The 25001-nt window shown below is 50.8% G+C and overlaps 1 protein-coding gene across 6 annotated transcripts in view; it reads right to left on the bottom strand.

Annotated features, from left to right (window-relative positions):
* Nucleotides 1–25001, bottom strand: part of LOC105495419 (signal induced proliferation associated 1 like 3) — a 310011-nt gene that overhangs the window by 81601 nt on the left and 203409 nt on the right. For all 6 annotated transcript variants that reach the window (XM_071087643.1, XM_071087648.1, XM_071087644.1 and 3 more), the window contains 3 exons: nt 21701–21858; nt 10953–11529; nt 1044–1318 (listed from right to left, as the gene is read on the bottom strand). In XM_071087643.1, coding sequence (XP_070943744.1) covers nt 1044–1318; nt 10953–11529; nt 21701–21858 — 1010 coding nt within the window. The remainder of the gene's footprint in view (nt 1–1043; nt 1319–10952; nt 11530–21700; nt 21859–25001) is intronic.

Genomic DNA, 25001 nt, shown 5'->3' with positions numbered 1-25001 from the left:
AGTCTGGGCCACATGGTGAAACTCCGTCTCTCCTAAAAATACAAAAATTAGCTGGGCGTGGTGGCACGCGCCCGTAGTCCCAGCTAGTCGGGAGGCTAAGGTAGGAGAATCACTTGAACCCGGGAGGTGAAGTTTGCAGTGAGTTGAGATCACGCCACTGCACTCCAGCCTGGGTGACAGAGCGAGACTCCATCTTAAAACAAAACAAAAAAACAAAACAAAAGAAGTAAGTCACCTACCAGCTTCCCAGTGTGCGTGGAATAAAACCTAAGCTTCTCCCATGGCTCATGAAGCCCACACCATCTGCCTGGTCACCTCTCTGTCCTTTGCTCCCAGCTCTCACTCCTGCTTGCTCTGCTCCAGCCACACCGGCCTCCCTGCACTCCAGGAACGCACCACCTATGTACACTGGGGAGGCTGTGCCCTGGCCAGCTCCCGTCGGGAGCCCGCTGACCAGAAAACCACATGGCTGCCTCCCCATGGAGCCTTCTCTGCCCGCCTTGTAAGCAGCTCTCCCACTGTGCTGCAGCCCCTTCGTTATCCTGCTTTAATTCCCTTCTGAGACTTCGCACTACCTGATCCTGTGTGACACACCTATTTCTTCACGGCCTGTCTTTCCCTGTAGAACACAAACCCCAAAGGAGCAGGCACTTTGTTGTGGTCACTTTGAACAGAGCTTGCACATAGCAGGGGCTCAATAAACACATTTTGAACAAATGAATGAAGTGTGGGGGGCCCACAGGCAAGCGACTATTAACATCGTGTGCTTCATGCAGAAAACAGGAAGAATGAGGTTCTCCCTTTACAGGGCAACTGTGGAGATTAAATGGGATCGTGCATATGTGAAGGGCTAAACCAGTAACTGGCATACAGTAAGCGCTCTGTAGATGCGCCCTCCCCATCCTGTCACCGTTGCCATTATTCCTGCCTAGAAGGGCCTATGCCCCCTCTATTGGGACCTCAAGTGACAGTGCCAGGGAGGTCTCATGCCAGCGATCTGGGAGCTGCCACCCACCACCCGGCTGAAAGGCGGAGGCCCTTACCTCCGGGGTGTGCCGTCCTCGAAAGGCGGGATGATGACCACCTTCACGGTGACAGAGGTGCGCAGCAGGTCGATCATCTGGTCGTGGGTCAATGTGACCACGGCCACCTTGCAGATCTCCACCAGTCGGCTGCCCTGCCGGAGGCCAGCCTGCCAGGCGAACCCGTAGTCCTCGACCTCGGCCACCGTGCCGTCGTACTTCACGTGGAAGCCCAGCTGCCCGAGCCCGTTCCGCCGCAGCGTCATGTCCACTGTCTCCCAGCCATTGGTCATCACCTGCAGGCCACAGGCAGGATCGAGCCTCAGAAGCTGCCTGGGTCAGTTTCCCCACTTTGAGGTCAAAAACCTGCTGACTCCCATCTTTTAACACCTTCCTGGGCGATGGCAGGAGACCTGAAGGGGGAACACGCACCCGGTCCCAGCCCGGCTTCCTGATTTCTGGAGGGGAAATGTGGCTATGCGACCCAGTGGCTTCTAACCTTGCAGAGACAATGGCGGTCATGAGCTATGGCTCCAAAGGCCCCGACCTCCCTCCTTCTTGGGGTCAGTGGGATTGCACTTCTTGGCTCCTTTGTGGTTGGGTGGGGCCCTGGGACGTGTTTTGGCCAATGAATTGTGAGTGGCACTGGCATGTCCTCTGGGCTGCGGTATTTGTTTATTTTATTATTTATTTATTTTTGAGACAGAGGCTCACTTTGTCACCCAGGCTGGAGTGCAGCGGCATGACCTCAGTTCACTGCAACATCTGCCTCCTGGGTTCAAGCGATTCTCCTGCCTCAGCCTTCCGAGTAGCTGGGATTACAAGTGTGTGCCACCACGCCTGGCTAATTTTGGTATTTTTAGTAGAGACAGGGTTTTACCATTTTGGCCAGGCTGGTCTCGAACTCCTGACCTCAAGTGATCCACCCGTCTTGGCCTCCCAAAGTGCTGGGATTACAGGCGTGAGCCACCACGCCTGGCCAAGAAAAGGAATAATTTTATGTCACAAACTACTCTACACATTCACGTTTTACACACAGGCCCACAGACACAAATATTCCTTGCAATTCAAATCTGTCACATTCTTGAGTGTGGATAGCAAGAAGAGTTTGGATGGTAAAGGACTTACCTGAAAATGTCACTGAATCTGTTTGGTTCCTGATTTGGATGGCGAGAATTTGGAAAGTGGGGGAAACATGTATGACCAAAACAATGCTTCATAAAATAGTCTTATCTTTACTCACTGAGGCACACTGTGACACTTTTCATTGTTTCCCATACTATTACTATGGCAGAACCCTTATAAAGGGGATCAGTGCCCATATAAAAGAGGCCTGACACGGTGGTGCCTGCCTGTAATCCCAGCTACTCAGAAGGCTGACTCAGGAGAATCACTTGAACCCGGGAGGTGGAGGTTGCAGTGAGCTAAGATTGCGCCATTGCACTCCAGCCTGGGCGACAGAGTGAGACTGTCTCAAAAAAAAAAAAAAAAAAAAAAAGAGGCCCAAGGAACTTGTTCACCTCTTCCACTGTGATAGCAAGAAGGTGACATCTGTGAATTTGAAAGGGGCCCTCACCAGATATTGAACCTGCAGGTGCCTTTATCTTGGACTTCCTGGCTTCTGGAACTGCGAGGAAATAAATTTCTCTAGCTTATAAACTACCCAGTCTAAGGTATGTTGTTATATTCAGGCTAAATGGACTAAGATATCTAACCTTTAACATTGTTGTAACTCAGGATGAGTGCAGAGCCTCACGCCTGTAGTCTCAGCACTTTCCCAGGCCAAGGCAGGAGGACTGCTTGAGCCCAGGAATTCAAGATGAGCCTGGGCAACATAGCAAGATCTCCTCTCCACTAAAAAAAAAAAAAAAAAAAATTAGTTGAACATGGTGGCATACTCTTGCAGCCCCAGCTACTCGGGAGGCTAAGGTGCAAAGCAGGCTTGAGCCCAGGAGACTGACGCTGTAGTGAGCAATGACTGTGCCACTGCACTCCAGCCGGGGTGAGAGCAAGATCTTGTCTTTAAAAATAAAAATTAAAATCAAAAATTAAAAAAAATTATGTCTCTGTGATTGATTTTATAGCCCATTCATGGGTGACAATGTGTTTATTTGACAATAAGGAATTATCGTTAATTTTTTATTTTATGTATGATGACAAGATACTTATGTTTTAAGAGTTTGTATCTTTTAGAAATAAATATTGAAGAGTTTACGGATGAAATGATAGGATGTCTAGGATTTGCTTCAAAATAATTTGGAAAGAGAGGGAGGGAAGAAAGAAACAAGATCAGCCATGGGTCAGTAACTGCTGAGGCTGGGCTGGTGATGAAGATTTGGGTTCTTTTTTTTTTTTTTGAGACGGAGTTTCACTCTTGTTGCCCAGGCTGGAGTGCAGTGGTGCAATCTCGGCTCACCGCAACCTCCACTTCCCGGGTTCAAGCAATTCTCCTGCCTCAGCCTCCCGAGTAGCTGGGATTATAGGCGTGCTAATTTTGTATTTTTAGTATACATGGGGTTTCTCCATGTTGGTCAGGCTGGTCTCAAACTCCCGACCTCTGGTGATCCACCTGCCTTGGCCTCCCAAAGTGCTGGGATTACAGGTGTGAGCCACCGTGCCCAGCCAAGACTGGGCTTCTTATATGATTCCTTTTGCTTTAGTGTATGCTTGCAATTTTCTATAATTAAAAAGTAAAATTCGGCCGGGCGTGGTGGCTCACGCCTGTAATCCCAGCACTTTGGGAGGCTGAGGCGGGCAGATCATGAGGTCAGGAGATAGAAACCATCCTGGCTATCTGGTGAAACCCCGTCTCTACTAAAAATACAAAAAAAAAAATTAGCTGGGTGTGGTGGCGGGCGCCTGTAGTCCCAGCTACTCGGGAGGCTGAGGCAGGAGAATGGCGTGAACCCAGGAGGTGGAGCTTGCAGTGAGCCGAGATCACCTGCCACTGCACTCCACCCTGGGCGACAGAGCAAGACTCTGTCTCAGGAAAAAAAAAAAGTAAAATTGGGCTGGGTGCCATGTCTCATGCCTGCAATTCCAGCACTTTGGGAGGCTGAGGTGGGAGGATCACCTGAGGTCAGGAGTTCAAGACCAGCCTGGGCAATATGGTGAAACCCTATCTCTAGTAAAAAAAAAAAAATACAAAATTAGCTGGGCGTGGTGGTGCACACCTGTAATCCCAGCTACTTGGGAGGCTGAGGCAGGAAGATCACTTGAACCTGGGAGGTGGAGGTTGCAGTGAGCTGAGATCGCGCCAATGCACTCCAGTCTGGGAGACAGGGTGAGACTCCATCTCAAAAAAAAACCCACAAAAAAGTAAAATTCATTTGAAAGCAAAGGTGTAGCTTAGTGCCTCAGAAGAGAAAGCTGTGGCTGGATTCGTCCTAGCCCATTCCTTCTGCTCTGGGAGTCAAAATTCTTCTTCCCTTTGAAGCTGTCCCTCTTGTGTCCAAGGAGTTTGGCTGTGGGTTATTAAGCAAAGTCCTGTGTGTCTGTGCCCACAATCAATTAGGCCACACCAGCCCTCAGAGTTGCAGGCGGTTCCTTGGAAGGCCCGACCTTCCATAGAGTCCAGAGAGAGAGAGTAGGCAACAGCTCAGCAAACACTGCTGTGGCAAGGCCTGCCAATGCTGTTTGTTTTCCATTCCCCCTGCCTCTGCCTTTTGGTAATTAGGTCCAGGCCTCCTCTGTAAAACAGAGTTTTGATGGGCACGTGGCCACCAAGTTGGGGACCACATTTCTCTGCTTCCTTTGTAGCTGGGTATGGACAGATGACTCAGTTTTGACCAACAGGATATGAAGTGATGAAACTTCCACGTCGTGTTCTTTCTTTTCTTTTCTTTTCTTTTTTTTTTGAGACGGAGTCTTGCTCTGTGCCCCAGGCTGGAGTGCAGTGGCGCAATCTCGGCTCACTGCAAGCTCCGCCCCCCCGGGTTTACGCCATTCTCCTGCCTCAGCCTCCCGAGTAGCTGGGACTACAGGCGCCTGCCACCTCGCCCGGCTAATTTTTCTTGTATTTTTAGTAGAGACGGGGTTTCACAGTGTTAGCCAGGATGGTCTCGATCTCCTGACCTCGTGATCCGCCCGTCTCGGCCTCCCAAAGTGTTAGGATTACAGGCTTGAGCCACCGCGCCCGGCCTTCTTTTCTTTTTATTTTTAGAGACGGAGTCTCGCTCTTGTCACCCAGGCTGGAGTGTAGTGGTGCGATCTCGGCGCACTGCAACCTCCGCCTACCAGGATCAAGTGATTCTCCTGCCTTAGCCTCCCCAGTAGCTGGGATTACAGGCGCCACCCACCATGCCCAGCTTTTTGTATTTTTAGTAGAGACTGGGTTTTACCACGTTGGCCAGCCTGGTCTCGAACTCCTGACCTCAGGTGATCCGCCTGCCTCGGCCTCCCAAAGTGCTGGGATTATAGGCAAGAGCCACTGCGCCCGGCTTTTTTTTTTTTTTTTTTTTGGTAGAGGTGGGGTCTCGCTCTGTTGCCCAGGCTGGTCTTGAACTCCTGGCCTCAAGCAATCCTCTCACCTCAGCCTCCCAAAGCTCTGGGATTACAGGCGTGAGGTACTGCATCCAGCCAAAATCCTCTAAATCAGGGATGTCCAATCTTTCGGCTTCCCTGGGCCACATTGGAAGAAGAACTGTCTTGGGGCCAGGTGCAATGGCTCACATCTCTAGTCCCAGCACTTTGGGAAACTAGGCCGGTGGATTGCTTGAGGTCAGGAGTTTGAGACCAGCCTGGTCACCACGACAAAACCCCGTCTCTACTAAAAATACAAAAATTAGCTGGGCATGGTGTTTCACGCCTGTAATTCCAGCTACTTGGGAGGCTGAGGCACAAGAATCGCTTGAACCTGGGAGGTGGAGGTTGCAGTGAGCCACGATTGCACCAATGCACTCCAGCCTGGGCGACCAGAGCGAGACTCTGTCTCAAAGAAAAAAAAAAGAATCGTCTTGGGCCTCACACGAAATACACTAATGCTAATGATAGCTGATAAGCTTAAAAAAAAAATCACAAAAAAATTCATAATGTCATAATGTTTTAAGAAAGTTTACGAATTTGTGTTGGGTGCCATTCAAAGCCGTCTTGGGCTGCAGGTTGGACAAGCTTGCTCTAAATGTTAAACTCTGGTAACTAACTTAATATGTCTGGGATTGTATCCAAACCATGGATTTGAGACCTTCTCCTTGTCTGATTCAGCACCATCTGATAGGTTCTCCTGGCATCCTCCACACCCCCCTTTCAAGCTCTTGGCACATGTAACTGTGTGTTTAATATCTGTCCCAGAGAGGTGCCCCATGAAAGTAGGCCTGGGTCTGTTACGGTCAGTGCTACGTCCCAGTACTGCCCAGGCCAAGGCCAGGCACATAGTAACACTCACTCAATTAACCAGTGATGGAATACCATTAGTTCAGGATGTCTGGGGCAGTCAAGTCAGCCTGCCGGGGAGAGTGTGGAATCTGTACCCTGTGGGTGCTTCACAAAGAGAGAAACTTGCTGTCATGAGTCATTCAAGGTGGGCCTGCCCCTTCATGGGAGATGGCTTATGTCACCATTCCCTGGCCCACTGGTTCCCCAGCAGGTTCTGGGGCGTTGAGACTGGGGGTGGGGGTGGGGGTATGGCTGTGGAAATGTGCTCTAAAAGGACTCCGCCAACAGTAGGAACGGGGGTGGGCGTGGGACAGAGTAGCAGTGAGGATGTGGGTAAAACATGTCACCTGGCACAGTGCCTGGCATGGTCGCTGCTTAAAAAACGCGAGCTGCTGTGAGGATTAGGGGAGGTGGAGTAGCCTAGCGTTTAAGAACCCAGGCTTGGCTGGGCACAGTGGCTCAGGCCTGTAATCGCAGCACTTTGGGAGGCCAAGACGGGTGGATCACTTGAGGCCAGGAGTTCGAGAACAGCCTGGCCAACATGGCAAAACCCCATCTCTACTAAAAATGCAAAAATTAGCTGGGTGTGGTGGCGGGCGCCTATAGTCCCAGCTACTTGGGGAGCTGAGACAGGAGAATTGCTTGAACCCGGGAGGTGGACGTTGCAGTGAGCTGAGATCGCGCTGCTGTAGTCCAGCCTGGGGGACAGAACAAGACTCCGTCTCAAAAAACAAAACAAAATGAAAAATCCAAAAACCCAGGCTCTTTGGGCTCTGGGCAAGTCAAGGTATCTCTGGGCCTGTTTCCTCATCTGCAAAGTGAGGAGGAGAATGGTATCTACCTCATCAGGCTTTTGCGAGCAAGAGACGCAAAACCACCCAAGGTGCTGAGCAGGGTCTGACGCACGGCTGGCGTCTACTTGAAGCTCGCTATTATGGCTGTTGCAGCGTACAATGCATTCGTGCCTACACTCGGTTCCTGCTCACTCAGCGGCTACTGTGCACCAGATGCTGGCCTAGGTGCTGAGGACATGGCAGTGAACACGTAACGCACAGTGCATGGCAGACGGTGGTTAAGCAGGCAAAGCGGGAGAATGTGCTGCAAGCCAGGGGAGGGGGTGTGCAATCTTAGATAACAAGGCCTCACTGACAAGGCAACATGTGACCAAAGGCCTGTAGGAGGAAAGGGAGCGAGCCATGTGGTGATCAGAGCAGTGTTCCAGCGAGAGGCACAGGCAGTACAATGGCCCTGAGGCTGGACACCGTCCTAGCATGCACATGGAATCCCAGAGGTCTGCATGGCTGGGGCAGAGACAGCAACAGGGATGTGAGGTCAGAGAAGTTGACAGGGAGTCAGGTCACACCCGGCCTCATGGGCTTCGATAAGGACTGAGGCTTTAACCTACAGTGACCTGAGGGTTTAGAGCAGAGAGGTGATGTGATCAGATTGCTCTCACTACCAGTGATGTGATCAGATTGCTCTCACTACCAGTGATGTGATCAGATTGCTCTCACTACCAGTGATGTGATCAGATTGCTCTCACTACCATGTCGAGAACAGGCCACAGAGAAGCAAGGGCAGGGGCAAGAAGGACCAGAAAGGACACTACCTAAAGTGTCCGGGAGAGACCAGGTTGGCTGGCGCCAGGGTGGGGGCTGTGGGAGAGGCGGTTGGCGTCTGCCTGCGGAAGTGGAGCTGACGAATGTGGGCATGAGAGAGAGTGGAGCCCAGGCTGATGCCAAGGCTCTGACATCCGCAAACGGAGGGATGGACTTGACCTTTTTTCCCTAAAACCTTATTTGAGTAGAGGACTTCTGTTTTACGAAGTCAGGAAACCTCTGAGAGGGGTGGGGAGAAACACTGGAGTTTGCTTTTGTTTGTTTGTTTTGAGACAGAGTCTTGCTCTGTCACCCAGGTTGGAGTACAGTGGCTTACTCTCGGCTTACTGCAACCTCTGCCTCTCGGGTTCAAGCATTTCTCCTCCCTTAGCCTCCCAAGTAGCTGGGATTACAGGTGTGTGCCACCACGCCTGGTTAATTTTTGTATTTTTAGTAGAGATGGGGTTTTACCATGTTGGCCAGGCTGGTCTCGAACTCCTGACCTGAAATAATCCATCCACCTCGGCCTCCCTAAGTGCTGGGATTACAGGTGTGAGCCACCGCGCCTAGTCACTTTTTCTTTTCTTTTTTTTTTTTGAGCTGGGGTCTTTCTCTGTTGCCGAGGTTGGAGTGCAGGGGTGTGATCATAGCTCGCTGCAGCCTCAAACTTCTGGGCTCAAGTGATCATCCCATTCAGCCTCCTGAATAGTTGAGGCCACAAGCGTGCATCACCATGCCCAGCTAATTTATTTTTTAGTTTTATTTTTTGAGAAAGAGTCTCGCACTGTCACCCAGGCTGGAGTGCAGTGGCACAATCTCAGCTCACTGCAAGCTCCGCCTTCTGGGTTCACGCCATTCTCCTGCCTCAGCCTCCCGAGTAGCTGGGACTACAGGCACTCGCCACCATGCACGGCTAATTTTTTGTATTTTTAGTAGAGATGGGGTTTCACCTTATTAGCCAGGATGGTCTTGATCTCCTGACCCTGTGATCCGCCTGCCTTGGCTAATTTATTAAAAATTTTTTTTTAGAAACAGGGTCTCACTATATTGCCCAGGCTGGTCTCAAACTCCTGGGCACAAGCAATCCTTTCTCTTTGGCCTCCCAAAGTGTTGGGATTATAAGCATGAGCCACTGCACCCAGCAATGCAGAATGATTCTTGTTCCTGCTTTTCAGTTGAAGAACCTGAATCACAAAGAAGCTAAATAACTTGGCTTAAGGTCATGCAGCTGGTAAGTGGCAGTGCTGGGACTTGAAGACAGGCCTTCTGACTCTAGATCTTGTGCTCTGAACTGCCGTGTTATATGCTATCTTTATTTAGCATGCATGCCACACCGTTCTGCCAAACCCACTGCAGAGGCAATCACTGACCACAGTCTTCTTTCTCGTGGAGCTTAGATGGTGCCTGAGTACTTCTCAGCACAATGCTTCAGGCAGACAGCAACTCAGCTGTCACCAATCTGCCACTCTTGGTTTGTCTGCTTTGTCCACGAGGGGTTTAGGGGAAGATTTCTACCTAGACTGTGAGTCTTTGTCTTTTAATAGGGCAAGTTAAACCATTCACATTTACTGTGATTGCTAACATGGAACTCATTCCTGCCATATCATTTTATGTTCCTTTGTGCTTTCTTGTATTTTTTCCTCCTCTCCCCTCTGCCCTATCCTTTAATGGTTTGGACATTTTTCATTTTATTTTAATTATTATAGAAAGTACTCTTTTTTTTTTTTTTTGAGACAGAGTCTTGCTCTGTCACCCAGGCTGGAGTGCAGTGGCGCGATCTCGGCTCACTGCAAGCTCCGCCTCCCAGGTTCACACCATTCTCCTGCCTCAGCCTCCCGAGTAGCTGGGACTACAGGCGCCCGCCACCACGCCCGGCTGATTTTTTTTTTGTATTTTTGGTAGAGACGGGGTTTCACCGTGTTAGCCAGGATGGTCTCGATCTCCTGACCTCGTGATCCACCCGCCTCGGCCTCCCAAAGTGCTGGGATTACAGGCATGAGCCACCGCGCCCAGCCAGAAAGTACTCTTAAACTTTTTTTTTTTTCTTTTGAGACATGGTCTCATTCTGTTGCCCAGGCTGAAGTGCAGTGGCGTGATCTCAGCTCACTGTGGCCTCAACCTCTTGGGCTCAAACAATCCTCCCACCTCAGCCTGTTGAGTAGCTGGGACCACAGGCATGCACCACCATCATGCTTCGCTAATTTTCTTGTTTTTTTTTTTTTTTTTTTTTTTTGGAGACAGGGTCTCACTATGATTACCCAGGTTGGTCTGGGAATTCCTGGGCTCAAGCGATCCACCACCTCAGCCTCCTAAAGTGCTGGGATTACAGGCATGAGCCAAGGCGCCTGGTCTACATTTTTTTTTTTTTTTTTTTTTTGAGATGGAGTCTGGCTCAGTCGCCCAGGCTGGAGTGCAGTGGCGCGATCTCTGCTCACTGCAAGCTCCACCTCCCGGGTTCACGCCATTCTCCTGCCTCAGCCTCCCAAGTAGCTGGAACTATAGGCGACCGCCACCACACCTGGCTAATATTTTTGTATTTTTAGTAGAGGCGGGGTTTCACCCTGTTAGCCAGGATGGTCTCGATCTCCTGACCTCGTGATCTGCCCACCTTGGCTTCCCAAAGTGCTGGGATTACAGGTGTGAGCCACTGTGCCCAGCCTGGCCTACATTTTTAACCTAAGCTTAAACTTGTACTTTCCATCAATGTCCAAGGTTAATAAGTATCTCTTGTCTTTCCAAGGTAACAGCATGAAGATCCTTAGATCTCTGGCACAAAATCTTCCAGAGGAAGAACCTAGCTGCAGAACCCACAAGATGTCTAGTGTGCCAGTGACAACTGTGATTCTCTTGGGGCCAGTGCATGTCTTAGCCTAACTGACTGGGCTAGGGAGATATTTCAGTGGTTCCTGAGGCTGAAACCATACGAACCGCCGCCCTGTTGCCAGGCTCTTGCCCTTACCTTCAGTCTCTGCACGATCTCCCTTATGTCCTCCACAGAGCCCTCTGTCGCCTGTAGGAAGATGTGGTCCCCTCGTCCATAGAATATTTTGAGTGTGGAGGAGTCTGGAGTCCAGCCAATGACATCCCCGCAGTAGCAGTTGAACACCACCTCCTTGGTGCGTAGGTCCAGGAGCACCACAAACTCATTGGAAATTCCCAAAATGCAGTCGATTTCCACCCCCTGGGCGTAGTCCTGGGCCGCCACCCTCCAGGCGATGGCCCCTGCGCTGTGCTGCTCAGCGCCGGCCCGTGCTTTTGTCTTTTCCTTCTTCTTGGAGGTCAGGGAGATGAGGTTGAATTTGCCGGTGGAGTCGATGGGGGTGTTGGAGACACAGTTTTCGGCCAGGTCCTTGAGATACTCCTGGCGGGTCCTGGTGGCCATGGTGTGGAACTTGTCGGACTTGTGCGCGGCATTCTCAGCGTTAATCGCCTTGGCCAGCAAGAAGTCTCTGAAGACGTCGGATTTGCGGAATGTGGTTCCACTGGGGATGGGGGGCCCGAAAGGAGGAGCGTCTTTGGATCGGGTCACAGCCATACTGTGGAGGGAGAGATTATTTAGATGGTGGGAAGAAAGGCACTAAGACACTTTAGAAAGAAAATATTCCATCAAAAAATAGGAATAGGGTTTTTTTGTTTGTTTTGTTTTATCGAGACAGGTCTCACTCTGTCACCCAGGCTGGAGTGCAATGGTGCAATCATAGCGCACTGCAGCTTTGACCTCCTGTCCGCAAGCAATCCTCCTGCCTCAGCCTCCCAAGTAGCTGGGACTACAGGCTCACACCACCATGCCCAGGCAATCTTGTCTATTTTTTGTAGAGAGGAGGTCTCACTATGTTGCCCAGGCTGGTCTCAAACTCCTGGGCTCAAGTCATCCTACCTCCTGGGCTTCCCAAAGTGTTGGGATTACAGGTGTGAGCCACCACACCCAGCCAAATGGTTTCCTTCTGAAGAATGAAAGCCCACGTCTAATTAGTAAGTTGCTGGCTAACCAGATTCGGAATCTAATATAAAGTCAGCTGGGTGCAGTGGCTCATACCTGTAATCCCAGCACTTTGTGAGGCTGAGGCGGGCAGATCACCTGAGGTCAGGAGTTCGAGACCAGCCTGACCAATATGGTGAAACCCTGTCTCTACTAAAAATACAAAAAAAAACTGGCTGGGCGTGGTTGTGGGCGCCTGTAGTCCTAGCTACTCGGGAGGCTGAGACAGGAGAATGGCGTGAACCCGGGAGGCGGAGGTTGCAGTGAGTCAAGATGGCACCACTGCACTCTAGCCTGGGGTACAGAGCGAGACTATGTCTCAAAAAAAAAAAAAAAACAAAAAACCAAAAAAGTGTTAGGGCACATACACATTTTCTATAAAGCAGATGTCTGAACATCCTCTGACATCAAAGGGTAACTCTCCAAGGACTGTCCAGTTATTCTTGTTTTAAATACACTTAGACTGTGTGGCAGATCAGATTATAGTTTGGCAAAAATCCACTCCCTCAGTGCAGTGGCGCGATCTCGGCTCATGGCAACCTCTGCCTCCTGGGTTCAAGCGATTCTCCTGCCTCAGCCTCCCGAGTAGCTGGGACTACAGGTGCCCACCACCACGCCCGGCTAATTTTGTATTTTTAGTAGAAACGGGGTTTCTCCTAGGCTGGTCTCGAACTCCCGACCTCAGGTGATCTGCCTGCCTTGGCCTCCCAAAGTGCTAGGATTACAGGCGTGAGCCACTGCGCCCAGCCTAAAGTTTACTTTTAAATTAAAATATTTAAAAATATTTAAATTGGGGAAGATATTAAAAAAAAATACACCCCCTTCTCTCCACCTTCAGAGGCAGGCACACCCCACGGATCTTGGTCATGTGACTTGATCTGGCCAAAGGCTTCCAAGTTAAAGGCTTGAAGAGTGAGTGTGTGTGTGTGTTTGGGTAGGGGGGACTCACTGCTAAGCACCTGCCATCACTGTGGGTGAACAGACCCCAAGTAGTCTACTGGTCCCAGAAGATGAGGGACCTCTGGAGCAGACCTGGAACCAAGTCCAGCCAAACTCCAGCAGACACGCAGATGTGTGAACCAGAAAGAAACATTAATGTTTGTCACTGAGCTCTGGGGTGGTTTGTTATACAGCTTTACTGCACAAATAGCTGACTGACGTAGAATGTTTACGAGGTTTAGTTCTTTTGAACACTTGTGTGACACAAGTATACCTTGTAAGTCTTCTCAACAAAGGTTATTTTGAAAATTCATTGCATTCCTGTGGTAGATGCTGAGGTTTAAAGAAGAAGAAAAAAATAATAAAGGAAGTTCATTGTAATAGGAAGTTAGAATGGAACTCTTCCTGTTTGGGATTTGATGGAGGCACTATCATGATAGAAATAGGATAGCAACTCAGGAGAACGTAAAGAGAAAATTAGGCCTGGTGTGGTGGCACATGCCTATAGTCCTAGACACTCGGGAGGCTGAGGCAGGAGAATCACTTGAATCTAGGAGGCGGAGGTTGCAGTGAGCCAAGAATGAGCCACTGCACTCTAGACTGGGCGACAGAGAGAGACACTGTGTCAAAAAGAAAAAAAAAGAGAAAATGATCTGAAAACTCCATTCCCCCAAACTCTTTTTTTTTTTTTTTTTGAGACGGAGTCTCACGCTGTTGCCCAGGCTGGAGTGCAGTGGCGCGATCTCGGCTCACTGCAAGCTCCGCCTCCCGGGTTCCCGCCATTCTCCTGCCTCAGCCTCCTGAGTAGCTGGGACTACAGGCACCCGCCACCGCGCCCGGCTAATTTTTTGTATTTTTAGTAGAGACGGGGTTTCACTGTGGTCTCGATCTCCTGACCTTGTGATCCGCCCGCCTCGGCCTCCCAAAGTGCTGGGATTACAGGCTTGAGCCACCGCGCCCGGCCCCCCAAACTCTTATACCTCATTTCCCACTATGTAAACTATGGAGAGAGAAAAGGAATTTGTGGAGAAAGCTGGGGGGTGAGCCCCATTCTCTCCCTACCCAACCCCCAGCAGGAGGGGTCCCCTAGGTAAGGCTTTTTTTTTTTTTTTTTTTTTCCTGAGATGGAGTATCACTCTGTAGCTCAGGCTGGAACACAATGGCGCAATCTCGGCTCATCGTAACCTCCTCCTCCCTGGGTCAAGCAATTCTCCTGCCTCTTCCTCCCAAGTAGCTGGGATTACATGCACCTGCTACCACGCCCGGCTAATTTTGTATTTTTAGTAGAGACAGGGTTTCACCATGTTGGTCAGGCTGGTCTTGAACTACTGACCTCAAATGATCTACCTGCCCTGGCCTCCCAAAGTGCTGGGATTACAGGCATGAGCCACCGCGCCCAGCCCCAAGGTGATCCTTACAGCAGCGAGGGGACTGGGATCTGTCTCCTGCCTGTGTAGGAAGCCCTGGAAAAGCCCGGCAAGCAGCCAGCCGGCTCCAGCCGCAATCCACATGGCACTTCCTTGCCTCCCTTTTCCTCCCTGCACTCCAACCCTGGATGGGTCAGAACCTGGCAGTGAGCAGGGTTGGGAGGAGGAGAAGTACAAGGTGCAGAAGCAGGAGAGGTAACCAGGCTCTCCACCCATTGAGGCTTCTGGGCGGAAGGAGCCCTGAGCCCGGACAGGGAGAAGATCTGTTGATGAGTCACATTTGGAGATTTGATGAATATCTTGGATGTGATGCTCTGATGACCAAATTAAATAGAGGCTCGGTGGCCTTTGGGCAGATTATTGCTAAAAGTGCACAAAAAGGCCAAGGCACCTGCCAGAATATTCACTGAGGGCAGGTGAGTTATGTTCTTCATGTTTCTTTCATTATTATTTTTTGAGATGGAGCCTTGCTCTGTCACCCAGGCTGGAGTGCAGTGGCAAGATCGCAGCTCACTGCAACCTCCACCTCCCAGGTTCAGTCAATTCTCCCGCCTCAGTCTCCAGGGTAACTGAGATTACAGGCATGCACCACCATGCCTGGCTAATTTTTTTTTTTTTTTTTTTTAAATTTTTGTATTTTTGGTAGAGATGGGGTTTTACTATGTTGGCCAGGTTGCTCTTGAATTCCTGGCCTCAAGTGATCTGCCTGCCTTGGCCTCCCAAAGTGCTGGGATTACAGGTGTGAGCCAATGCACCCAGCCTGCTCTTTTCTCTCTTTCTCTCTTTCTTTTGAGACAGAGTCTTGCCGCTCTGTTGCCTGGGCTAGAGTGCAGTGGTGTGATCTCAGCTCACTGCAACCTCCGCCTCCTGGGTTCAAGCCTCCCAAGTTTAAGCGATTCTCCTGTCTCAGCCTCCTGAGTAGCTGGGATTACAGGCATGCACCACCACACCCGGCTAATTTTTGTATTTTTAGTAGAGACGAGGTTTCTTTTTCTTTTTTTTTGATTCTTTCTTTCTTTTTTTTAATTCTTCTAGAAATGGGGTTTCACCATGTTGGTCAGGCTGGTCTTGAACTCCTGGCCTCATGATCTGCTTGCCTTGGACTTCCAAAGTGCTGGGATTACAGGTGTGAGCCACCGTGCCCGGTCTGTTTATATTTCTTAATGGCACAAGGTGATACAATAAGTTAACTATGTTTTCCTAAAAATGCATGGTATTTTCATCCTTGATTAAAACCTCTATTTGTCAGTACAGTGTCAAGACAGAATTCCTACTGTTTCTCTTCCAACTGTAGGGTAATTTTAAAAAATAGAGATTATGGATTAAAAATACTCCATGAGGCCGGGCGCGGTGGCTCAAGCCTGTAATCCCAGCACTTTGGGAGGCCGAGACGGGCGGATCACGAGGTCAGGAGATCGAGACCATCCTGGCTGACACGGTGAAACCCTGTCTCTACTAAAAAAAATACAAAAACTTAGCCGGGCGAGGTGGCGGGCGCCTGTAGTCCCAGCTACTCGGGAGGCTGAGGCAGGAGAATGGCGTAAACCCGGGAGGCGGAGCTTGCAGTGAGCTGAGATCCGGCCAGTGCACTCCAGCCTGGGCGACAGAGCGAGACTCCATCTCAAAAAAAAAAATAAAAAAAAATAAAAAATAAAAATACTCCATGAAACTCCAACCCAATGACACGTTTGCCCAGGTTTTGTTGATTCCCTCCCCTTACCCCCAACTCTTGACAAAGGTAACAGTGCGACACTCATCCATTTGTTTGACAAGCACGTCCTGGACTCCGTGCTCTTGGGCATTGGGGATAACGTGGTCCCTGCCTTCCCAGAGCTTCTAGCCCAGGAGGAGGGACATACTAAATCAACACACTGAGATAAACTCATAAAGACGAGGAAAGGGAACAGGGCGGGTTATGACAAAACTAGAGAAAGACCTGATTTGGACAGGGAGAATCCGGGAGGGCCTCTCTGAGGATGTGACGATGAAGCTGGGAACTAAGGGCTGAGTGGAACCAGAGGAAGAGCTGGGGGAGAGTGCTGCAGCCAGGGGGTGCAGCACAGGTAGCGGCCAACTAGGGAAGGCCAGGGTGGGCAGAGCCCAGAAGGCAAGGAGCAGGAGGCCGTGAGGTCACCAGAGGCCAGGCCACACGGGGCCCTGGTGGGTTAGCACTTCCAATCCTTATCATGAGAGCAGGCAACCATTTAATGATCCGATCTGGTGGTGAAACGATTCCGTCTGCCTCCTCTGATCCAGTCTGCCATTCCCTGCCCTGCTCTGTGCTCAGGAAGGACGATCTCTCCAGCTGTGTCACCTGGGTTCCTGTGCCCTGTGAGTTTGGCCAATGGGAAGCACTGGCAGGGGATGGGAAGACAAGAGGAGAGAGGCTGGAGTTTTTTTTTTTTTTTTTTTTTTGAGATGGAATCTCGCTCTGTCGCCCAGGCTGGAGTGCAGCGGCGCCATCTCCGCTCACTGCAAGCTCCGCCTCCCGGGTTCACGCCATTCTCCTGCCTCAGCCTCCCGAGTAGCTGGGACTACAGGCGCCCGCCACCACGCCCGGCTAATTTTTTTGTATTTTTGGTAGAGACGGGGTTTCACCGGGTTAGCCAGGATGGTCTCGATCTCCTGACCTCGTGATCTGCCCACCTCGGCCTCCCAAAGTGCTGGGATTACAAGCATGAGCCACCGCGCCCGGCCAAGGCTGGAGTATTTCTTTCTCTTCCTCCCTGAGGGGCTGTGATGATAGCGTCAATGGCTGTCATCTTTGGTCCCTTACAGCTACTGCTCCTGTTGGGCTGCCCCTCTCCCAGGGCCACAGCTCTCATCAGCTTTCAGAAACTTCTCCCATCTCCCTCTGAGCCCATCAAGCTTTGGGGGTGGGTATAAGGCTCCTGCCCTGGCTAGTCCCTGCATGCAGCATCTTCCCACACAGTTCCTGCAAGCTCCCCACACCTCTGTTAGTGGCATCAACTCCCTTTGGTTAAATCCTTGAGGGAGATCTGCTTCTCGCTGGGTTCCCAATGGAGGCAGACGCTGGCAGAGGGACAACAGATTGGCAATCTGCGGAGAACACTGTGGCTGTCTCATGAAGAATGGACGGGAGGATGGGGCATGTGCAGGAGACCAGAGAGGGAGCTACTGCGGGACCCCAGCCGATCAGGCCAGACTCCTCACTCTCCATCTCTGGCCTTGACTGTCTAGTGACCCTTCATGCCCCAGGAGTGCCACGTGGCTGGGTGCTGCTTTGGGCTGAGTGGATTCCCCAGCACAGGTGCTCCATGCTGACTAAAGTAATGGTTTAAAAGTGGACAGATGAAACACGTTTCTACCAAGGTATGGTGGGCATAGCTTTAACAGAAAAACGCATTTTCCAGAGCGGACATGCTTCAAAGAATGCCACACACACCAGGCAAATTTTCTTCTGTGGGAAATCTTGTAGGCATGGCCTTACCCCAGGCAGGGGGATGGATGAGATGACCTCCCCTGTCCCTCTCTCTACTGAATGGGGCAGTCAGATTGCACCTTACAGAGATGAAGAGCTCTGCAACTTCTTCTTTTTTGTGTGTGTGTGTGAAACAGTTTCGCTCTTGTCTCCCAGGCCAGAGTGCAATGGCGTGATCTCAGCTCACCGCAACCTCTACCTCCTGGGTTCAAGTGATTCTCCTGCCTCAGCCTCCAGAGTAGCTGGGATTACAGGCACTTGCCACCATGACTGGCTAATTTTGTACTTTTTTTAGTAGAGATGGGACTTCTCCATGTTGGTCAAGCTGGTCTCGAACTCCTGACCTCAGGTGATCCACCTACCTCGGCCTCCCAAAGTGCTGGGATTACAGGCGTGAGCCATCGCGCCCGGCTGAGCTTTGCAACTTCTTAATTTAGCACTTAGCTGCTTACAGTGACAGATTTTGGCTTTTCCTATATTCCTGATTCATGATTTTACGAATCATAAAATTGCAAACGGCTGAAGGTTTTTGAGCCATCAGAACAGCTGGTCCTTTACTTCCCAGTGGGAGCGACTGGGTTTTGAGAGTTCACAGGCTGCAGGGATGATGCGGGTGGTCATTCGGAAATGGCACACTTGAAACAGAAAGGATGACAACTCACGACACAACCAGGAGACGAGGTGACCTGGTGGCCACCTAAACACTGGAGGGCAGTAAGTGTTGCTACAACACTCAGAATTATTTATTCAACCGTTATTTTTTCAGTGCCTACAACACTGGGGCCAGGCGTCTTTCCAGCAAGCAAAGATGGCTTTAGGGTCCACTATGTGCCCAGCTCTGTGCTGTGACAGATACAGGAAGCTAAACATGACATGGGATGGGGTTACTGTCAAAGGAGGCAAGAGCCATGTAATTTTTTTTTTGAGACAGAGTCTTGCTCTGTCACACAGGCTGGAGTGCAGTGGGGCTCACTCTAGCCTTGACCTCCTGGGCTCAAGTGATCCTCCCACCTCAGCTGGGATTACAGGTGCATGCCAGCATGCCTGGCTAATTTGTAATTTGTTTTTATAGAGACAGGGTCTCCCTATGTTGTCCAGGCTGATCTTGAACTCCTAGGCTCAAGTGATCCTCCTGCCTCAGCCTCCCAAAGTGCTGGGATTACAGGCATGAGTCACCATGTCCGGCCCATCATATCATTTTTATGGTGTGATGTGTGCTATGACAGAAACATGTTGGGCAATGGCACTTGGAGCAGGTAAGGAACCACTGGAGGATGTCAGAGGCTCATCTGAGTTCAGTGTTTTTTTTTTTTTTGAGATGGAGTCTTGCTCTGTCGCCCAGGCTGGAGTGCAGTGGTGCAGTCTTGGCTCACTGCAACCTCTGCCTCCTGGGTTCAAGCGATTCTCCTCTCTCAACCTTCAGAGGAGCAGCTGTGATTACAGGCACCTGCCACAACACCTGGCTAATTTTTGTATTTTTAGTGGAGATGGGGTTTCACCATGTTGGCCAGGTTGGTCTCCAACTCCTGACCTCAGGTTATCTGCCTGCCTCAGCCTCCCAAACTGTTGGGATTACAGGTGTGAGCCACCGCACCTAGCCCTGAGTTCAGTCTTGAAGGACAATCAGAAATTCACTGAGTTGGGGGCCAGGAGTTGGGGGTTTCAGGAGAAGGTAAGCTGGGGAGCTGTGGTCAGGCTCCCTCCACAGGCGAGAGGCAGGGTCAGGTCTGTCCAGAGAGCAGCGGCCTGTGGGGAAGGAGGGATGGGAAGGCAGGGTGATGGCTGAGGAGTCACTTCGGTTGTATCTCTAACATTTTCTTTCTTTAAAAGTGAAGGAAAGAGGGAGAGCTGAGGCAAACAAAGCAAAATGTTAACATCTGTTAAAGCTGGTGGTGGGCACATGGGTGTCTGTTAAATGATTTTCTGCATGTTTAAAATATTGCATAATAAAAATACTTTAAATTAAATTATAAAAAACAAGAAAGGTTTGTGTGTCAGAGAGAAGAAATCACTCTGGAGACCATGCAGAGGCGGGCCTGGAAGGGTGGGAGGTTGGCTGCAGGCTGATGTGATGACCCCAGTAGGAGAGGGGAGGTCAGAGTGGGGACGAAGAAGAGAAAGTCACCCCCCCCGACCAGCTCAACCCCTCACCTGTGATGCATCCTAAGAAGGCTGCCTCCTTTTCCAGTGTGTGCATGTGTATGTGTGCGTGTGCATGTGTGTGCATGTATGTGTGTGCATGCGTATGTGTGTGCATAGGTGCATGTGTTTATGTGTGCCGTGTGAGTGCATGTATGTGTGTGCACGTATGTGTGTGCATGTATTTATGTGTGCCTGTACGAGTGCATGCATGTGCGTGCATGTGTGCGTGTGCATGGATGTGTGCATGCATGTGTGCGTGTGTGTGTGCATCTGCCTGTGCATGCATGCATGTGCATGTGTGTAAATATCTCCCATCTCATCTAAGATTAGTCCTCAGCCCCACAAAGGGCCTGAGGCGCAGGCACTCTAGCTGCTGCGGCATGTTCCAGGAACCGACGGGCAGGGGGAGAGGGGGCCTTAGGTCCCGGGACATGCCTGGAAGGAGGCCCTGCCACGCAGTGTGCTGGCTCCCAGTAGCCAGTGGGCAACACGTGCAGCACAGCAGTGCTTGACAGCCAGTGCTGCAGGCTGGGATGCCCCTCCCTTCCCTCGCCCAGCCGAGGGAGACAGCTGGTAGACCCGTGGTAATTCCGCAGCGACTATCAGTGCATATATATACGTACTCTGCTCCAGCACCTCCATTTCTAGAATTTCTTTTACAGCTGTATGCTTGGACTCAGGCACAATCAGACTATAAATAAGACTGTTCATTGCATCAAGCAACAACCCTAATACCCATCAGTAGAGGACAGGAGATGACCCCGCATCCATACAATGGAATATGGAGCGTCAGAAAGAACAAAAAGCACTTCATGTACAGGTAGGAAAAGATCTCAGCTGTGCGCGGCGGCTCACACTTACAATCCCATCACTTTGGGAGGCTGAGGCTGGAAGATCGCTTGAGGCCATGAGTTCAAGATCAGCCTGGGTAAAACAGAGAGACCCCATCTCTACTAATTTTTTTTTTTAATTAGCTAGGCATGGGGGTGTGAACCTGTAGCTCCAGCTACTCAGGAGGCTGAGGCAGGAGGATCGTTTGAGCCCAGGGGGTCAAGGCTGCAGTGACCTATGATTGCACCACTGCATTCCAGCCTGGGCAACAGAGTAAGACCCTGTCTTTAAAAAAAAAAAAAAAAAAACCCTAAACAACAAAAACCTCAATTCTACCTCCAAAGCAGGGCCCACCTCCACAGGCAGGCCCTGCTTCCCCCCGACTTTCCTCTGGGCCATCACTCGTGCCTCTTGGTCCTTGAAGCCCGGTGCCCAGGCCTGGCTGGTGATTCTGGCTCTAGGACAGGCACACAACTCCAACTGGGCCAGTGAGCCCCAGTTCAGGGGCTTCTGATGCAACTCCTGGGAAAGAAAAGCTCTCATTTTGGGGGATTTGTGGCTGGCAGGATGTTCACCTCAGAGCTGCTGGAAAGGTGACCCCCAGGAGAGGGGGGCAGATCCAGCCAGGCCTAACCGTGCCATTTTTGAGAGCTTATATACACAACTGTCTTTTTGTCTCCAGCCACATTGAGATGGGTCTTCTGTCACTCGAAACAAAAGATTACAAGCAAATACAAATCTCTGATGGTTTCCTTAGCAAAACCGGGGAGCCACGCCCCTTTCTGGCAGAAAACCACTCTCTGAGATGGTGTGGGGAGTGTGCGCTGCGCTCTCCTCCTGAAGCACAACATGTGAGGTGGTGGGGGGCCCCGTACTGGGACCCACTCGGGCCAGCTGCCTGCCCCTCTCTCCGTGCACTGCTGGGGACCGGGTGTGGCGGGGCATACCTGTAGCAGACGTTATCAGTGCAGGGATTGTGGACTCGGACAATGATGAAGACGTGCTGGAAGTGGGAGCGGATGTTCTTGGGGGTGAACGGTAGCGCGCCAGGCTCCTGGAAGATGATCGTCACGATGTCGTTCCCTATGTGCCTCTTCCGTAGCAGCTGGGAAAGGGCAACAGAGGGGGACAGGAACGTGTCACAGGTTGGCCTGAGGGGTCCTGCCTGGACCATTGCCACAGCTCCTTACCCACCCCCATTCCCGCTCCCTGCTCACACACAGCCCAAGAAACGAGCTTCCTGTGGTTCCCTCTCATTCAGGATAAAGGACAAACATCTTGCCATGGCCCAGCAGGCCCCCGTCACCTCTCTGACATTCCCCATGGCCCGGCAGGCCCCCGTCACCTCTCTGACATTCCCCATGGCCCCTGCTCACTCTGCTGCAGCCATACCCACCTCCTGCTGCTCCTCAACCATGCCAGAAACACTTCTTTGAGGCCTCTGCACCTCTGTTCCCTCTGCTAGGAACATTCTTCCTGAGTCCCCACGTGGCTTCCTTCCTCACCTCCTCTGGTCTTGCAGAAACCTCCCTCCCAGGGAGGCCTTTGCTGACTACGTTATCCAACATCCATCCCACCACAACACTCCCTGATCTTTGCTTTCCTGTCCCCATTACTTAACACTTATTGACACTCAGCACAGACAGTTTTCCCCTCTTCCTTTTGTTTCCTGTCTCTTCCCACTGAAGTGGCAGTTCCATGAGAACAGGGATTTTGTTCAATGCCCACCGCTGTACCCTCAGTACCCAGCACAGTGCCTGGCATACAGGAGGTGCTCAATAAATATGATCCAGAGAGCACAGGCTGGTGCCCTTCAACTTGCTCAAAGCCACACTCAGGGACAATGGCAGAGTCAGATCCCAGGTCACTGGCAGGGCCAGTTATGGCGCCACCCCTTCCCTGGACCCTGACTGAGGTCAAGACGGCTGTGGCTTCCGAGTGCCCTATGGGACCCTCACCCTCTGATACAATTTGGCTGTGTCCCCACCCTACAGTTCATCTCGAATTGTAGCTCCCATAATTCCCATGCGTTGTGGGAGGGACCCGGTGGGAGGTAATTGAATCACGGGGGTGGGTCTTTTCCATGCTGTTCTCGTGGTAGTAAACAAGTCTCACGAGATCTGATGGTTTTAAAAAATGGTAGTTCCGCTGCACAAGCTCTCTTGCCTGCCACCATGGAAGACATGATTTTGGTCCTTCTTTGCCTTCTGCCATGAATGTGAGGACTCCCCAGCCATGTGGAGCTGTGAGTCCATTAAACCTCTTTTTCTTTATAAACTACCCAGTTTTGGGTAAATCTTCATTAGCAGTGTGAAAACGGACTAATACACCTTCTCTCCCCTGCTGGTCAGTCTCCGAGGAAGACTCTGTTATCTTCACAGGTGACGCTGTATTCACCGTGTTTGGCTTATTTGCTGATATTATATTGTTATTTTTCTTTTTTTTTTTTTTGAGACGGAGTTTCGCTCGTTGCCCAAGCTGGAGTGCAATGGTGCTATCTCAGCTCACTGCAACCTCCGCCTCCCGGGTTCAAGTGATTCTCCCACCTCAGCCTCCTGAGTAGCTGGGATTACAGGCATGTGCCACCACGCCCAGTTAATTTTGTATTTTTAGTAGAGACAGGGTTTCTCCATGTTGGTCAGGATGGTCTCGAACTCCTGACCTCAGGTGATCTCCCTGCCTCGGCCTCCGAAAGTGCTGGGATTACAGGTGTGAGCCACCGCGCCCAGCCTATTATACCGTTCTTATTTACACAGTTCTAGTATTCACATAACTGTTAAGGAATCTGCCAATGCAGGAGATCCACGGACGAGAGTCCCATGGAGCTCTAAGTGACGTGGCTCACAGCATGAACTCCAGACACGCTTTGCAGCTCAACTCCTACTGTTGAATGGTTAGTTATTTATGTGTGTTTTAAGTGGCATTAAATCAAGTTGCTAAAGTAGCTATTGACTATGGCTGGTCCTGTACTAAACACTGTACAGCCGTCTCTTCAATTTATCTTCTCAATGAATCTCCTAACAACCCCGAGAAGTGTTAACTCACTTTGCCCCGCTTTACAGATGAGAAAACTTAGGCTTACAGAGGTTAAGTAATTTTCCCTAAGTCATGTAGTGACGGAGGGAAAGAGCCTGGATTCTAACCCATTTCTTTACGACTCAAGCTTTTCTCCAGCACGCCTCCCACTTACTCAGGAACGGCTACTGCTCCCTGCACCCCTCCTGCGTGTCGGGCCCTGTCACGCTCCAGTTGCCGCAGGAGTGTATGGACCTTTCTCAATGACCCTGAGACAGGGGCACTACCATTCTAACCATTTTACACAGGAGGGACTCAAGGCCCAGAGAGGTGAAATCACTTACTCGAGATCGCACAGCTAGGAAGTAGCAAAGAAAGAACTCAAATTCAGGTCTAATTCTGAGATAACAGCCTTTTTTTTTTTTTTTTTTTTTTTTTTTTGAGACAGAGTCTTGCTCTGTTGCCCAGGCTGGAGTGCAGTGGCACGATCTCAGCTCACTGTAACCACTGCCTCCTGGGTTCAAGCAATTCTTGTGCCTCAGCTGGGACTATAGGCACACGCCACCACATCCAGCTAATTTTTGTATTTTTAGTAAAGACGGGGTTTCACCATATTAGCCAGGTTGGTTTCAAACTCCCGACTTCAGGTGATCTGCCTGCCTCGGCCTCCCAAAGTGCTGGGATCACAGGCATGAACCACCAAGCCTGGCCTAAGACCAAAGCTATTAATAGCATGTTTTTAGATGAACCTTAGGAAATCAATATTTGACCATTTTTGGCCTACAATGTCACTTGTGCCAAATGGGAAAACATGTACACTTACTTCCTAAACTGTCAACACTCTGGGGCTTCCGTTCATTAGGAACTGGAAGAACTGCTCTGTGGGCCCAGCCTGCAAGCTGAGTCCAGGAGAGGAGCGGGGTCACAGCTGCAGCCTCCTGGCAATGGGTGTTTGGTGGTGCTGCCCACCGAGTATCCCTGCCTCCTCCTGGCAGCCACACCCACCTAGTTTGGGAAAGCACCATCCCAACCTCCGTCCATGTTTCAAGTTGAGCTGGCGCCACTCACCCTCTCTGGGGTGGGCATGAGCCTCGGGCTTAGCCAGTCTGCCCCTTCCACCCCCACCCCAGGCCCCGAGACTGGCATGTGAATGGTCCAATGAGACAGTTCTGAAACACTTCGGGACAACTGGAAAGAACAGCACTCTTCCTGCTGGGGTGGCTAAGCTGGTAG

Source organism: Macaca nemestrina, chromosome 20, assembly GCF_043159975.1.
Source record: "Macaca nemestrina isolate mMacNem1 chromosome 20, mMacNem.hap1, whole genome shotgun sequence".
In the NCBI taxonomy this organism is placed as follows: domain Eukaryota; kingdom Metazoa; phylum Chordata; class Mammalia; order Primates; family Cercopithecidae; genus Macaca; species Macaca nemestrina.
Note: the sequence above shows the minus strand (reverse complement) of the source record. Positions and strands in the feature narration are given on the sequence as shown.